The sequence below is a fragment of the Anguilla anguilla genome, chromosome 7 (genome assembly GCF_013347855.1).
Source record: "Anguilla anguilla isolate fAngAng1 chromosome 7, fAngAng1.pri, whole genome shotgun sequence".
NCBI lineage: Eukaryota > Metazoa > Chordata > Actinopteri > Anguilliformes > Anguillidae > Anguilla > Anguilla anguilla.
In genome coordinates, this window is record NC_049207.1 from 2644321 (window position 1) to 2662490 (window position 18170).

Below are 18170 nucleotides of genomic sequence, written 5' to 3' on the forward strand. Positions count from 1 at the left end.
TTGCACTGTAGCTAGATATGCTAACCAACAGCCCCATATTTGTTAACCATTTGATCAAAACCAACATGTAGTTATCAACATTTTCTTTTCTTTTATAGCAGCTGATAGCAGAAATGCACCAGCAGAGAACTTCAGGTCCAACGGGAATATCCAGTATTCACAACCATACACTCAGATGGTGGTATTTCAGGAAATTAAGGAAAATTCCCCAAAGTGTGCTACTCCCCCACTTCCTTGTAACAGTGACATGAATGATGATGATAAACAGATTCAATACAGGAAATATATTATGGAATGTTAAATCTTTAATTAAGCTTCAAATGAGAACATTTGTATAATCTGTTCTCTGGGCTCGTCAGCTATTTATAGCGAGTTCATTAAAATAGATAAAATGGCACAGAACAAGCGCACAGACATTAGAAATAAGACAAATGACAGAACCCAAATATAACACTGAACTGTAACAGTAGATAAATTGTACTTCATCCATCTAGATCATGGGGACCTCTTCATTAATTTGGATATTTGGGGCTCGTTTCTAGAAAGCGATTTTTCTGGATTTCGCATCGCATTGCTTGTGAATAGCGAATAAAAGTGGGATCACTATAGGCCTCTCACACAGCCATTTTTTCCCACAACACCCTCACATCCCCTTCCAAAATACAAATCCTGGCAAATGCCTCTTCCAGCGTCACCTGCAGAAATTCTGTCTCTGTCGAAAGGTACAGAACTAGGTCGAGTAACTCACGATGGAACCAGACATTTCTCCAGAGCTATGGCTCACAGGCTCGGAACCTAGCTGGGATATCAGCATGGGGCTCTTGAGAAAAGCAACGCGCCCCATTTCCTCCAAAAAGAAAGAGAGCTGTACACCCGAGCGAACGAGGCGGCAGAGCGAGATGATGCGAAGCTGACTAACTGAGGAGGCCAGGCTCAGGCCGAGCTCTTCCTCATCACCCTCATCCTCCTTCACCTGAGGCGCCCTTTTCCCACGTCCCCGGAATCGGAGGTGAAGGAGGAACGATAAAAACCATGACAACAGCCAAAGCCTGCGAGGAAGCGTCCTCTGCGGCCGGCCCGAGTCCGACAACGTTACCCAGAATGCATCAGAGAGAGACGATAGAGGAGGGGATGACGGGGGTGGAGGACGTCTAGTCATCCGTTCGGATGTGCCACCATGACAGCTTCTTCTCATTGGATGCTGTGCAGCAGCGAGCAGAGTTCTCTGGGGACCAGATAACAAGATGTGCCAGACAAACAGACTTCCACAACAGGCAGAAAATGTGGCGCTCCACTTTAAAAAACATGGCAAAGACAGATTAAAACCATCATGTACGTTGGTTTATTTGATCAGGTGCATCTCAGCTTTGTTACACTGTGACACCAATTACGTTCAAAGATTTTTCAAAATCTAGCCGTTAAGGTTCCAGCATTGTTTATCTTTTCTCTGATCATTCCAAGCAGGTTCACGTTTGGCTACAATAAAACATTACAGAGTGGATGGTCCAAGCACATTAATAACATGTCGGAAAATTTCCAGAATCGTTGTGATGTTATATGATAAATAACAGGGAATGTTTTCAAACTGAAATAACGTTTTGTGAACGGCTGTGGGCGGGCTTTTCGTGTTTAACAGGGGGTTTCTCCACCCTTTCTTACACAATTCCCACATGTGGCAAACTGTTAGTCCAACATAAGGTACTGTGCACATCCATCCACGTAAGGGATCTGGAACCATTGTTCTACACCCTCATTGGACTTATTAAAAGCACACAAGACAGAGCCCAACAGCTGTGGTGTTCAACCGTGTGATTTTGAAACCGCTCTGAGAGACCACAGCTACTCTCCACAGCATATGGAAAACGATGAAAGACTAGAGCACAAAGTTACTAAATTTGTGTTCATTCTCAGACATTTAAATACCTGCAATAACATGACACCACTTGTTTTTCATTGGAGAAAGAACAGCACGTGTACTCAGTGCTCATACTCTGTCTCTGCTTATCATATGAACGCCAGCTGCGTTTTGAGGTAAGTCCAAAGACATGCAGGTTAGGCTAATCGGAGACTCTAAATTTCCCCTACAGTAGGTATGAGTATGTGAGCGAGTGTGTGAGTGAACGGTGTGTGTGCCCTGCGATAGATTGACGACCCATCCAGGATGTATTCCTGCATCTTGCCCAATGCATGCTGGGATAGGCTCCAGCACCTCCCGTGACCCTGACCAGGAATAAGCGGGTATAGATAATGGATGAATGGATGGACTGAGGCTAAGCAGGTGTGGATGGGAATAACTGGACAGATTAGCAGTTGGATGGGTGACCTGGGAGAACCAGGCTGTCACTGGAACAGAGCTGTTGGGTGACCTGGAGAACCAGGCTGTCACTGGAACAGAGCTGGTGAGTGACCTGGGAGAACCAGGCTGTCACTGGAACAGAGCTGGTGAGTGACCTGAGAGAACCAGGCTGTCACTGGAACAGAGCTGTTGGGTGACCTGGAGAACCAGGCTGTCACTGGAAGAGAGCTGGTGGGTGGCAGGTGCCCTGTGCCGTAGAAGGTTCCGCCCTTTGACTGGGATGTGAAACCCAGGTCCGGTCTCAATGTGGCCACTAAAGACGCCATCTGGTCAAATTCCCACAAAGCTGGAGCCCTACATCTGGCTCGCAAACCCGCCCCTGCGTTTGACTGGTACACAATCCTCTGCATTCGCTGCTGATTTAACACACGCACCCCCGCCCCACCCCCCCCAAAAGTCATCACTCAGCTGTCCTACCTGGTTGTAAAAGCATAAAATAAAATTTCTAAAAGCCAAAATAAATCAACATCCACATACTCTGTGTGCTACTGCACCCTCTGCCCCTTACAAAATGCTGCAGCTAGGATTCTGGTAAAAAAAAAAAAAACACATTACCCCATTAGACAAAATTAAACACCACTTCACTAGCTAGCAGTAAAATACGTTAAGCCATATATACAGGGCTGGTTAATTAGTTATTTGTCTGAGTTTAAAAACAGAGCTTTTGCACAGACCCTCTCCCATTTGGTGCTGTTCAGCGAGACCCTCGTAGGCATGTGATTCATGACCTAATCTATCGATCGGCTGAGCGTAAAACCCGAGAAATAAATTAAGCACACGCTCGTGGCGGGGCCTGCGGACAGCGCGTGTGTACAGCCTGCCTTTGTGTGGTGTGTGTGACAGCATAGAATGCAGGAGCCGTCCTTGTTGTCACCGGGTTATTAATGGGCCCGTGGCGCCCCAGCCCCCCCCTCCCCCCCCCCCCGTCGGGGCAGGTTGGGCTCTTAATGGGGCAGGACAGCCGCAGATCACTCTCAGGGCTGTGTGCCTTACCCTCGCTGCTCACCTGCTTGGTATGCAGCCGCAGTATATCCCTGCCAAAGCAACAACGTGTGAGACAGCCCGCTTACATCCTGTGCTTAATTTTCCATGCCCTCCGATTCAATTCAACTCACCATCTCTCTCTCTCTCCGTCTCTCTCTCTCTCCCCCCTTTCTCTCTCTCTCTCTCTCTCTCTCTCCCTCAAATTCAAATAATTCAAACTCAAATAAGCTTTACTGGCATGACATATATATATATATATACACATATATATACACACACACATATATATATATACACATACATACATATTGCCAAAGCATGAGTACAACAAACACTAAGCATATGAACAGAATACAACTTTGTATATGTGCGTGTGTGCGCGCGCGTGTGTGTGTGTGTGTGTGCGTGTGTGCGTGTGTGCGTGCGTGTGTGCGTGTGCGTGTGCGTGCGCGCGTGTGCGTGTGCGTGCGCGCGTGCGTGCGTGTGTGTGTGTGTGTGTGTGCGGTCTCGCTCCCTCTTCTCTCTCTCCTCCCTCTCTCACTCTCTCTTTCTCTCACACTCTCTATCTCTCTCTGATTCAATTTAAGTGGGCTTTATTGGCATGACCACACAAAGCAATAACAATAAAAATAATACAGCAATAACCATAAAGACTGCAATATAGACTAAGTTCAAACAGTCTCGGACAACGCACGACGGTGGAGTTGTCTCTCAGGTTGGCATGTCACCACACACCGTGCAGCCAGTGACGCTCCAGTAAGACTAAAACATTTTTTATTTCAATTCTGTATTTTTTTTTTAACAATGTAGGAGAAAGTGCGTCTCTGGTTCCACATCGTCAGTTGCACAGTGACCATGCAGCCTTTTTGTCCTTTGGAAACCATGCCCATTCATCCTTCATAAACGCCTTGGTCAATGGCCATGGCTGTGGTCATAGAGCTTGTGTTAGGTCAGGGTCTGTCCCTGCTTCACATCAGTGACAGTGAAGAGATACACAGCTAATGTGTAATCATATTTTAGGGCCCGATAGCAATCAGGTTTGCTTTGACTTTTTTTTGCTTTGAGTTTTTGGTTGCCTTCATAATTTGGTTTATTCTGATCTGTGGTGGATTATTATCAGAGTTTATCTGATCCTTACGGGAAGCACTTTTGTTCAGCATTTTGTGAACATTTAACTGTGTGAAAATGCTCTTTGCCAAAAACATTCTGATTGGTTGAATGCTTGCTCAAATGATTAGTGAGCGGACTAGCTGATTAGTTAATTGATTGTTTGACTTTTCCTGACTTCCCTGTGCTTCACCTGTACAGTTCTTTATGGATGATGTGTTTATGGAGAGTACAGTACAATAACCACAAATACTCTGTCTACCTGTCTACCTGTCCTGGCTCTCAGGCATTCCCCAGCATATCTACATTTCCACAGACCCCTGCACTGTTCAGATACACAGTCCGTGTTTCTGGAGTTATCGTCTCAGTTTGCTTGTCTTAATGGGCTCATCTCATTGTCTCAGCTCATTTTCAGTCCACTTGGATAGGGCGAGGATCAGAGAATCTGTGCAAAATTTATCCCCAAGGGTGCGAGGCCTCATACCAGCTCTTTACTTACACACAATTTCCCCCAAATCTCTAAGACTCCAGGAGTCTTTACCTAATGCCCCCCCCCCCCCCCACCCACACACACAAACACACAAACACACACACACACACACACACTCACACACTCTCACACACACACACACACACACACACTTTATTGGCAAGGCCATGCAGTGGGAAGGCTATTCAGGGCCTCTTTGCCTGAAACAAAATTAAACAAAATGTGTGAAGTCTCAACAGAATCCGTCCACTTCTGCCGGAACCTTCAGCAGTACAGCTTTTTCTAAAGACGGTCGTGGACGATGTGTTTCGGTCAGCAGCCGTCCAAGGGCATTCACTCGTCAGATAAACGAACGGAAATAACGGAAATAACGGCCATGCTCTGAGGCGAACGCAGCGGCGCGTCAGCCGTCAGGCCGTGTTCGCTGAGTCAGCGGATATGAGGAACCTGAGAACTACAGCAGGGCCGGTCTGGGCACCGTACACTGCGCGTGTGTGTGTGTGTATGCGTGCGTGCGTGCGTGCATGCGTGTGTGTGTGTATGCGTGCGTGCGTGTGTGCGTGCGTGCGTGCGTGCGTGTCTGAGCATGTCCTCGGGTTATACAAGAGGAACTCTCGACCCTGCCTGGCCTAATTACCCCCCTCGTAGTTCTTTATCCCTCTTTAATGCCCGTTTAGGAATGTTCCAGCTCGCACATTTACTTCAGAATCACATTAAGACACACTGAAACCAGAGAGGAAAATAAATAGAACATATAAATTTGTCGGTTGTACAAATTGATTGTAGTAATATGGTTGTAGTAAAAAGCTATAAAATCTGAAATTATCAACTTCTCATTAAAAATCTAAATTAGCTTGTAGCACAGAACATCCTGTATCTGAATAAAGTTTGCAACCTCAAGTCAATTACATGTCTTTTAAATCAAGCGGGATTCTGGGCTTAATCTCGAGTATGTGAGGTCCGGCGTCGATCGAACCGCAGAGCGATCCATTCCAGCTGTCTGTCACATGCTGTATTAACCCCCGTGATAAATATTCGCACGGATCGGTCCTCCGCGTTCATTCTACAATGCCCATTGAGCTACTCATGCCATCTGAATGGACAGGCACAAGCAAAAGGTCAAAGGTCAGTGACAATCAATAAAAATGGCAAACTCACACACAGGTTCAAATTTGAGCATGCGGCACCTGTGGCATGTGCCTCTAACACACATACCAACTGATATTCCTTTGGGGCCAGCACTTCAGGCCTTGATGCATTTACATCGCCATGTAATCATCACATCACACTTCCCAACACTGTTCCCAGAGCTTAGAGATCCACACACTTCCCAACACTGTTCCCAGAGCTTAGAGAGCCACACACTTAGCCACACACTCCCCAACACTGAACTTAGCTGTACACCCACACACTTCCCAACACTGTTCCCAGAGCTTAGCCCTAGACCCAGGCCACAGATAAATCAGCTGAGCACAATAAATGCTAAAATTAAGTATGCATAAGTTTTCTGAGAACAAACAAACCTGCTATTCAGATGAAACAAAACCATGTTCGTTACTGCACGTTATTACGCGCCATGAAATAGGGGATTATTTTGCAGGTTCTTTTATTTTGTTTTTTTCATTTCATTTGATTGCTTCCAGTGCGGACTCATTATTTATTTATACTTGAACAACAGCTCTGATGATTATCACAGCAACGCTGGGGTTAACCCAGATGAAAGACTGCTACAGACCAGGGGTGTAATGAAGCATTGATGCAAACATCACAATACAAACTGCATCAACGTGACACGTATGAATCGATCCGTATCGAGATGAATCTTTCATTTACATCACAAACTTTTATTAAGGCAAATTGAGGCACTACAGTTAATAAACACGCTTGTTAACTTTGAAAGTTAGACTGTTCAGTATTTCAACCGTCTCTTTGAGTGTCAGTGGGGTGGGGAGAATCTGTCACATCTAATGGTCACATTCACATTCACAGCGAATCACATCGTACCATATATTGATTAATCGTCATTAATCGCATAATATCGTTATAAAATAAACAGAGAAGTCGTATTTTATCGTATCGTATTGCTACACCCCTGCTAAAAGCAGTTTCTCTCATCTAGCTGTGGCACAGGGCAGAGCAGTGCCAGGCGGTGGTGTACCGCTACGGCTGGGGAGCTGGGCATGCAACTCTAGGTTTATGGGTTTGATTGCTAGCCGGGGCTCTGCATAATGTAACTGTTTCCCATCAGTTGAATGTGATTGGAGTCCATTTGCATCAGGAGCGGAAGCTCAAAATCAATACGGTCTCTCCAGTTTTCCAGGAGAAAATTCTTCAGACCTCTCCCACATTTCATTGGGCAAGACCAGAAAGCGTACAGTGTATGCCTGTTAATACTATTGCTATTGAAATATATTAAATTCATTCAAATTTGAAATCTTATTTTAAATAAGCATTATGAATGAGAATAGTATTACAGACAAAAATTCTTGGATTACATTAAGATCAACTCTAAAATAGAATGAGATATTCATGAATCTGGTCTGAAATATGGAGAGGATTTCAGCATACTATACAAATAAATATTTTTTTTTTTTAAAAACTACTGTTGAAAATTTGGAAACAAATGGTTTAACTAAACCATTTTAAATTACCATTTCATGGAAAGTGGGTCTCTGGTGGCCAGTTTTTAAAGTAGTTTTTTCCCTGTGACCACAGACGGCGAGACTCCTGCAGCCTGCTTTAATAACGATCTGAAGGATGATGAGGAACGCAGTAAACATTTCTCAAACGGCCATTTGATCTGTGCAGGAATGCACGGCCGACGCGCGCGCTGCCCAGGACGGGGTTAATGGCGCTTTGGAGCCACAGACGACGTAACGGAGCGGATATCTTCACAATCGCGACACGGAGGCCAGGCGTAAGCAGTTCTCCCGCTCTTCAGTGTGATTCCCAAGGTTCCACGGTGCCCTTCAGAAAACCCACAATGCACCGGGGCATTGCCTTACATCAGATTCACTTTCAGGGAAGTGGGGGGGAGGGGGAGGGGGAGGGGGAGGGGGAGGGGGGTGTTGTACAGGAAACAGGATTCAGTTTTCTCTCTAGCTGTACTATCTTTCATTCAGAAATGCTCAGATTTTCCTAAATACTTGTGTTTCATTAAGACTGACCAAAGCACAAAGTCGTGATTATGTGTGCAAAGCCGCTTGTGCCTTGAAAGGCCAAAATTTTATAGGCAAATCAGTAAGGCCGAAATCAAATTTGACATACAACATCAAAGCAAAAAGGGCACGTTGAGGAAAGCACTTAATCTCATTCATGCAATAAAAAAGTGAAAAGAGATGGGAGCATACAAATAATAAATAAATGTTTATTTATACCATGAAAAAAATAGTTAGGCTATTGCCAAGTGCTCTGATTGATTTTAACAGCTTTTTTGTGACCAAACTTTTAAATTTTGCCCCCACAGCAGGGAGGATATGGCAAAATGCAATTTAGGCAGTCAAATGCACTCAGAAGAACCAAAACACATATCGAGGGACGGGCGTAAAAATAGCACCGCCCTCCTCCCATCCTGCTCTCACACTGCTCCCCAAGGGGGACCCCCAGGGGAGCCCACGTGCACCCACACTTTTCAACAATAGTCTCCGCTCAGTCATGGCGTCTCTCCACAACCTTTTACCTGCAGCACCGTGAAAACTCACCAAAAAACCAAATCTGTTTATTTAAAACACAAAGTAAGTACGGCAGGTACAGGCGGGTGTTCCGACTGGTTGATTTTAAACCCAAAGCTGTTTCTTGAGGGTGTATCACTGAAGAAATATCAGGAGCCAGGAAGTGGTCATAATGCATATTTTGCAACTGCTAAATTCTCAAATTGCGAGTAGGTGAGTGCGGATGATTTGGTTTTTCAGTGTCATGGCGTCCTGCTTTATTGGTGTTGACATTTCTTTGGTCCTCGTGTTTAGGGACACAAGCAACACACTTCAAAGGCATGTGCCACACCTAGAATCAACCCTACACCAACTGTTAGCTTTATTGTGACTAATGATTCAGCAACACGCAGCTGGCCAAGAAACAGCTGAGCAGCCAATTTTCCAATTACTTTTGGTCAGTAATTCCTACACGGTTCACCTGCTATGCAAATACCCTCAAATTTAAGCCGGCAGTCTGAACTTTAACCTCATATTCATCATTTTATTTCTGTTCCAGTGTGCTGGAGTACAGAGCTGAGAGAACAAAAATTGTGTCACTGTCCAAACACTTATGGGCTGCACCGTACATTCACACAGTGGCATGCACAAGCTTTGGGCACCCCTGGTCAAATTCAATCTTTTCTTGCATCTTCAAATGAAAATTAGTTAACACAACATCTGCACAGGACAGACTTAAACGTGGCACATTTCATTTTAATGCACAATTACTTTTTTTATATGCTGAATTTAGCAGGTTGAATAAATTAAGTTTCAGCACTCCGTCAGACGCTACATAGTAACATGTCCTTTGGAAGAAATCACAGCTTCCAGACAGTTCCTGTAGCCGGCTATAACAGCCTTTCCACTTCTTGCTTTAGGGATGTTTTGCCCTCTTGTCCTTGCGGAACCCTTCTAGTTCATAAATATACTTAGGTCTTCTTGCCTGCACTGGATGTTTAAGATCTCCCCACAGATTTTCAGTAATATTCAAGTCTGGGAACTGTGAAGGCCATTCCGGAGCCTTAATCCTTCATTCCTTTAAGTAGTTGAATGTGATTTGGGTTTCGGATCATCGTCTTGTTGAAATACCCAGCCTCTTCTCAGCTTCAATTTTTTTCACAGACTCCGGGACATTGGGTTCTACAATTTGTTAATATCTATTTGAATCCATTTTCTCCTTCTGCTCGCACTACATTTTATTATTAACTGTAGTGATGAGATCGCAGTTTCCTTCTGGCAACTCTTCCATGCATATCGTTTTTTTTGCAGAAGCAACACTGCACCGTGGACCGGTGCATCACCACTGTGTCAACTAAACCTTCCCGCAGGTCCTTAAGCACTGATATGCGAGTTTTAATTTTGCATGCCTGACCAGTCTATGAGCGGTTCTATCTCAGCTCTAACCTCTCGTTTTATCTCAGCCTTCCAGATCTTGCCTTGACTTCAACGGTTCCCCTCAACTTCCATTTCCTAATGGTGTTTCTAACTGTGGAAATTCCAAGCCGGAGGCATGTAGATGTCCGCGTATAGCCTTCCCCTGCTTTATAAGAGTCAGTTATCTTTATTCTGAAGTCTTTGTGAGCTGTGTGGAGGTGTCCATGGGTGGGGAGTGAAAGCACAACACCCAGTGAGGTTAGAAGGCCCAGAGTTATTATGAAGCTCAGGAACTGCCATCACCTGGTCTAATTTAAGGCCTAACAGGTAAATCAAATACTAATGAATCACCCCAAAGAGGTGCCTAAACTTTTTTACATGCCGCATATACCATTGCTACAGTTACTGTAGATACTTTAGTTGTTATCTTTGCTATGATATTGTTTTTAAACCAGAACAAACATATGGCAGGTACCTGCAAGTTGTCATATTTCATGTTTATGTCTGTGTAGTGCATATTTATTATAATATCTGTATTTATAGATAATGATCGACACTGAAAATGGGATGGCCTATATTAAAGGATTAGCCAATACTCACCATCATCCTGCAATGATAATCGGCTGTTGACATTTCTGACCACAGAAATTAATCACTATAGGAGGTGAAGTTAATCCATAGCACACATAGCAAAATATCAATATATAATTTTCCATAATTCAGAGGAGCTGTACACCAAAGCCATAAAAGATCACGGTGATAAAATGTGATAAAAAAAATAAAATAGTTGTAAAACTGTGATAAACATTAAACACAGCTGTGTGGGTTTCTATATTTTTGATTTCTTGCTGTCCCATGGAATCGATCTTGACCAAGTAACCTTCTAAAAGTTAAGCCATCTCGGGGGGGGGGGGGGGGAAATGTAATTATCAAACTAAGATCTTAACTCCCAGGCCCGACTGAGCTTCAGCTTTTTCATTACGCTTGTCATTTTCACGTTGCGCACACACTCGTCAAATAATTACCCTCTCTGATCAGAACGCAAGTCGGCGCGTACTCATCGTGAATACAGTACGCTTACGGACGAATCACACTGCAGCTCGCTTCCACCAATCGCTGATCGCCTTCCCCGATCCACAATGGCTTACGGCAGGCATATGGATTTATTCCAGAACGGTGGACACCCTGATTATATTTAAATATCACTGAAAGACGGGTGTTCCGTGCATTCCTTCGAACAGACGAAATAAAGCTACAACCAACGTGCCTGAGAAACACAAGCAAATGGGCCAAGACTTGTTTTGTCACTGCACTGCACGTAAGCCTATGAACTCTGCAATAAATAACTGGATTTTAAAATCTCTAAAAAAGGTTTAAAAAAAAGGCCATGATGTTAAATAACCATGTTCAAGTTAAACTACGTATGACAGTGGAAGAACAGTGGAGATGAGGCTGTCCCCGGTGCCCCCTTTTTCCCAGCATGCTCTCTGCTGCGTCATACGGTGGGGATCATTCCAGAAGCCCCTGCCATGACGACGATCTCGCCCCGAATCAATCAGCACTGGAATTAATAGGGTCCATTAAAAATGCAACACGAGAGGCATGAAGAGCAAAAGGGGCTTTAAATGGAAAAAGGGACGGAGCAATGAATTCACATTTTTTTGCCTGAACGCAGAAAATGCCATTTCTTTATTTTTTTTTTCCCTTACTTCCTTCCTTCCTTACTTCTAACACCCAGAGATAAACAACATTATGCTGCATGTATATTTGTATTCTCCTTGCTCTGTTTTCTGCAAATAAATGTTAATTTCCCACTAACAAGCCACGTCCCAATACACCTTGGCATTTCAATTAGAGCTGTTTTATTAATATGATCTCATATTATTTTACGATTTTTCTCACTCGCACATAAATGTTAATGACTGCAACAGTGAACACAATATTTCCACATCCAACGAATTTCCATATGCAAGGTCGTGTGTTTTTGTGTGTGTTTGCTTTATATTTATGGACACAAAACAGACGGAATGAGATGAATGTTCCCTGTTTTCTGCTGTACAGCTGGAAGTGCACACTGAAGTCAAATCTGGCTTAACTATTTCCCTGCCTTATTCTGCAGCAACCAGCAGCCCACAGCTTATCGCTGTTAACCAGTTCGTTTTGGTTTTGTCCGTATTCTGTGATCAGCCGTGGCGGTGTTCCGTTTCCCCCCCTTCACCTCCACATTAGGGTCTGCGTGCTGTGCCAACGATTGTCTTTTCAGAGGCATCTTTAAAGATCGGCGTGGAAAGATTCTGCTCGTGACCGTGCCTCTTCAAAGTCCTGCAGCGTGCCTCAGAAGTCAGGTCTGAACAAAAACGCCCCCGAGCGTAAGACCGTGTGACACGGTCCCCTCCGGCCCAAAAACCGCGCGGCTCTGTCTAAACCAGATAATCACACAACCGGTTTGGGCTCCAGATACAATTCACAAAACAAAATTACTCCGGATACAGTGATCGGTCACGGAGTCAACATCACACCGCATCGCCGCATTACACCCTGCGAAGACGCCTTTGTTCCTCTTATCTGAGAGCGTTTGCTCAGGCTCCCTCCAGCCAAAGCAGAAAATTAACTTATTTAATTGGATTAGCATCAATGACTCTGCCAGAAATATGGGTAAAACGTGTACAGAATTGTAGCATACAGTTATTAAAGCAGCCGTCCTCTAAAATATCGTCCGTAAGTTTACCTCAACGTTATTCCTTAACACCTTAAAGCCTTGGCCCAGCTCAAATCGGAGCTCGAAAATAATTCTACGTTTACCAAAAAAAAAAAAACAATTACAGTAAGCACATGAAACTGAACCTTTGCCACGGAAGATAGTGGGAGACATCTGTGTCTTGTAGGCAGCCTCTGTTTGTACATACATAATGCAGATATTACTATAAGTGCAGTGATTGAAAGTGTATAATACAATTATGGAACATTCAATAACATATCAGCTCAAGAAACGCATTCTATTATTTAACACTTACTGCTGAAAGATGAACTGATCGCGCTACTACAATATTTTCCTTCTGAGTGCAGTTTCCAAATGATCCCAAAGGTGTTGAATGTGGTTGAGGTCAGGACACTGTGCAGGCCAGTCAAGTTCTTCCACACCGTCCTCAACAAAACCACATCGTTATGGACCTCGTGGTGTGTCTGGGGGCATTGTCGTGCTGAAACAGACAAGGGCCTTCCCCAAACAGTAGGGGAAGCACAGGATCAGCCAGAATTTGATAGTATGCTGTAGCATTAAAATTTGCCTTCACTGGAACTAAGAGGCCTAGCCCAAACCATGAAAAACAGGCCCCAGACCACGGTTTGTCCAGATACTTTTGGTCATATAGCGTATACTGTTTTTAATTGTCACCATGGCAACACACAGGGGTCAGGAAGGCCTCATCCAGCTCAGGGGCTGAAATTTTCCCACATCCTGTTTGGGTGGACACACACACTTACATCAGGAGGTAGATTTTCCCCTCTTAAAGCGTGGACCAGCTCGCTGAGACGAGTCATACCACCACAGACCCTTCTGGGGTACCATCAAGACCAGGCCTGTGCACACCTGGGACACCGCAGGCCAAACGCGTTCTGAGCACTGACGATAGCCAACTGTCACAGATCTAACACGGAGAGGCGAGCAATCTCAGGTCACAATTAATTGCCGTACTGAAATTAAAAATTAAAGGGAACAAGGTCACTCTAAAGATGGAGAAAGTCAGCAGAAATTGAAAGCCTTTCTGTCCCATGTTCCTGTGCTGGTGCTGCACGGAGTGTGAACGGGATTGGAGGGACACCCAAAGCCGTTCACCGCTGAGCCAATGAGAGCCGCCGAACCCCCCCCCACCCCCCCCCCCACACCCCCCACCCCCACCCCAGAACGAACCTTACATTTTTACCTCCAAGCGGCTTCTTCCTACATACCCTCGAACCCATCCAATGGCGCGTTTTCTGCCCCCCCCCCCCCCCCCCAAAACCCACCCGACGGCTGATCACTGCTGCTTCTTGCCCCCCCCCCCCCCCCCCAAACTCGCCCGGCAGCTGATCACTGCTGCTTCTTGCCCCCCCCCCCCCCCCCAAAACCCATGCTGCAGCGCGCCAGATGAGAAACGCTGACCTGCCAGACGACGGCGGGAATTTTTCAGAGCGCGTTCGATGCCCCCCCCCCCCCCCCCCCCCCCCCCCCCCCCCCCCCCCCCCCCCCCCCCCCCCCCCCCCGGGGGTACGCCTTCCCCCTCCATCACGGCTGCCCTTTAACAAGACGAGAGCCACTGCTGACGCCGTTTATGTCGTCTACTCTATTTTAACGCACACCACTGCCACTGCACTTCCTTTGGCCACAATATCCACTAACTGCACGTTTCCCTTCTGCATTAAAACCAGGGATATGTTTTTTTTATCTAAATGCCATTTCCCAGCTAGGGATTCAGCGTCGTATTCCGTTTGTAATCAGCACAGCTTGTCACGATCTGGTTACTGGATTGAAACACATCTGATTGAATACAGGGCGAGCCGTTTGCTCTGCTGTGATTGGACATATTGTCTGACTGCGTTACATATTCTATTCATACTCGGGGAGAGCCTGCCGAGATCCATACACGTCTGCGCAGACTGTGCCACCGTGCACATCGCGCCAGGACATCGCGCCGGCAGAAAACGCTTTAAGCATTTACATTTTTTGGACGTAATGTTTTGCCACAGTGGAATACGTTGTTCTTGAGTGAGTCCTGGGGACCTGGGAGGAAACGGCTCACCTGTGATTGGTTCCCTCGGCTCGGGCCCGACGGTCTTACACTCAGTGAGCTAAACACGTCTCTCGCTGTGACATGTAGACAGTGGGGACCAGGTTTAGGAGCCTGTGGTAGACCCGCTGCTATTGCACACGCATGCACGCACACACACACACACACACACACAAGAATGCACACACACACATGAGCGAGCAGACACACACACAAGCATGCACACACGCAAACAGATGCACACACAGACACACAAGTACGTACACACACAAACCTGCACACACACACGTACTCACACACAAGCACGCATGCACGCACACGCACACACACACACACACACAGTCTCTCTCTCCAAACCCACAGCAGAAACAAAATAAATGGAAACAAATGTATATCGCACTACAATATGTACATAAATCATGAACATTTTTCGATTTGTGAATTCAATTACAGTTAATTTATTCTAAGTTGACTGAAATACAATTAAATGAATCCCAGCCCATACAGCTACATACAGAAAACACTTTCAGTGATTATATGAGGGGGGGAAACTATAAATCTGGACTGCTAGCCTCTGTACTCTTGTAGCAAGCAAAGAGAATCACAATAAGATAGTTATTAGTAGCCAGTATATTACCAAGCTAACTTACAAATATGCATACAGGTACCACTGCTAGTGAACATGTCAATATGTAGGCAATTGTTCTTTTCCTAACTCATTGCGTTACTGTACAATGGAGAAAATTGCAACTAGCTTGCCTGGTGCCGCAAATCCAGAACATAAACATGATTGATGTCAGCATGCATTTATTGAATCACTTCATTTCCAGACCTGACAAATCAGACAAGCTTTACGAGCTTATAACAAGGATGAAAGAACAACATGTTGCATATTTATTTATTCATTTATTTATTTTTAAACATTGTGAGTTTTAATGATAAAATTGCGGAGGTGCACATATTGATTGATTCTGTATGCCTGGTTCTGCAGATATGACGCGACATCGGGGGGACGGCAACGTTCTCAAGCGGCCTCAGTATGTTACAAAGCAATTTTCAACATTTTCCACGCCAGCGCCAGGTTATGGAAGAACACTAACACATATAGTATGACCTAATTAATGTGCTAACCGCAACTCTCTTGGCAGCAGAGAATGTGTACACGCGTGATGTCCTAAATCAAATGTTGATTTCTAAAGAAATGCAAAGAATTATTTTCCACTGGCGACTACCAAGTCCTCGTATATGAAGAAAGTATAATGGCACTTAAATGCGTTAACATATGCTAAACATAACGAACTTTTCAGGTTCTAACAGCTATTTTGGTGTTGAAGTCTAAGATTCTGGTGGAGCACATTTTTTCCCACTGGTTTGGAAGTTACCGGCTGTACAGTGTTGCAGATCTTAACGTCTCCTTGAATTCCATAGACAGAATCAGATGACACCATGACGCCCATACAGTGATATGAAATGATCAGTGCCTTGCATTTACGAAAATCTTAAGGCTAAATAACTGAGTGAACCGTAGTTCGTGGTTTCATGGTGTTGACAGGTTTATCATTTGCGCGATGACTGGAATTCAAAATTTCAGTGAAATTTCGTCAGAATTCAGATTGCAACGCAAGACCAACACATCAACTATGGAAGATTGCGTTCAAGAAGAAACCCAGTACCAAGCGCGAGCGTTCACAATTTCAAACGAATCTAGCCATAGTAATTACATCAAACGCTTACAACTTTGTTACCTCGACCAACACATGGAATCAAACGCATAAAGCATAACCCGAACCACCTTTACTGTTCGTGCATAAAAGCCAAATAGACCCGTGTATGAATAAGAGCCAGTTCTTCCAATAGGCGCCGCCTGAGACAGGCGGTAAAACAGAGCACCAGTACGCAACACTTGCTCAGCAGATACGCAAAAAGTTGCCATTGAATGAAACCAGCCAGGCGTCATCTTTCCTCGTGCATCACCACATAACATCCCGTAGACCACACGAGATAATGCGCATGATTTCCAGTAATCCAGCGACAACTTTGGTCGCGGCGTTGAGCATATTGGCCGTGCACATCGCTGTGAGCGAATACCGCGCCTTCACCCGGCTGATTCGGTGGTAGCATCAGAACACTTCTACGGACACAAACGTCAAGAACAATGCGTTTCCTTACCTGTTTCCTCCTCTGCCTGAAGACAGGAGGGGATGTTCTTCTTCCAGCCCGGCATCTCCTCCGCAGTGAGCGCATTCAGACGGTTTCAAAGACTATCATTTGGCTCATTTCAACCAGCACAGCACAGGTTTCCTTCGCGTTTATCCTTCCGTTTGTCTCTCCTTTTCCCCTTTGCCGGCTGTAATCCAACGCCGTGTCTCCGAAAAGCCTCGTCGTGGAGAGAGCGAAGGACGCGGAAAGCCACAGGAAAACTACGAGACGGCACCGAACGCGACGAGAGAGAGAGACCTCTCTGTTCAGCTCGAGACAGCACCGAACGCAGCGAGAGAGAGAGAGCGAGACCTCTCTGTTCAGCGCGAGACAGGATGCCTAAACAGATTTACGAAGTGACAAGTAAACTTGCAGTCCTTTTCCGTTTTAACACATCGTTTGTTGATCGTGTTTCCACGAGAGCAGGTGTATGTCCCTTTTCCTTCCTGTTCCCAGTACGGGTGGAAAGCGCAGTGCTATGGTTTGGGGAATGGTCTGGTCCACGTGATAAGACAGACCAGTACACCTTCAGTTTGACATATGGGCGTGTAATTTCCAACGAAGGTTAAATGCAGAAATACGTTTCACAGAACGAAGAAACTAAATAACGTGATATGCAGCTGGAAAATTAAAACTGATACGTCTATATGTTTCAAGTGACAAAATGCAATAACGCGTAGGATATTCTGAATCTCGCGTATAAAAGCTACTTCTGAATTTCACTGAATGCGCAGAAGAATGGTGCGGCTTTTTTTTCGCGGAAAGCGTATGGCCACCACATGGAACTGTAACCGGGTCATACATCACATACAATACTGCAGTAAAGTCGCGACATACAATAATGCAGCACCTTCCACTTGTGTAAAAAGTCTCTAAATGACCACTACGTTTCAAAATACCACGAAACTTACTGACGCGTTTTGTTGTGAGCATTGCGTAAAACGTGAACTATGTCATCCGCCAAAAAAATTATCTGGACGATTCAAACAACACACCAGTCTGATATCCCTTGATGCCACAAAATTCTCATTAATTGTATAAATAATGGTTTTTTTTTCCCCCCAGCTGGTCCATTGAAAGGGAACAAAATGATCACCTGTACAGCGATCAGCGAGTTACCTCCAATGCCACCTGCTCAGGTGAATGTATGTACCGGGTAGGGCATGTTTTTGTTTGCACATGCTCAGTGAGGCCCTTCAGGC

The 18170-nt window shown here is 45.0% G+C and overlaps 1 protein-coding gene across 2 annotated transcripts in view; it reads right to left on the reverse strand.

The window, feature by feature from the left end:
- The window catches only part of LOC118231930 (glutamate receptor-interacting protein 1-like), a 211741-nt gene extending 194027 nt beyond the window's left edge, over positions 1-17714 (reverse strand). For both annotated transcript variants that reach the window (XM_035426311.1, XM_035426307.1), the window contains exon 1: positions 16939-17714. In XM_035426311.1, the coding sequence (XP_035282202.1) occupies positions 16939-16993 (55 nt within the window). In that variant the 5' untranslated portion in view covers positions 16994-17714. The remainder of the gene's footprint in view (positions 1-16938) is intronic.
- Positions 17715-18170: the final 456 nt, after the last annotated feature.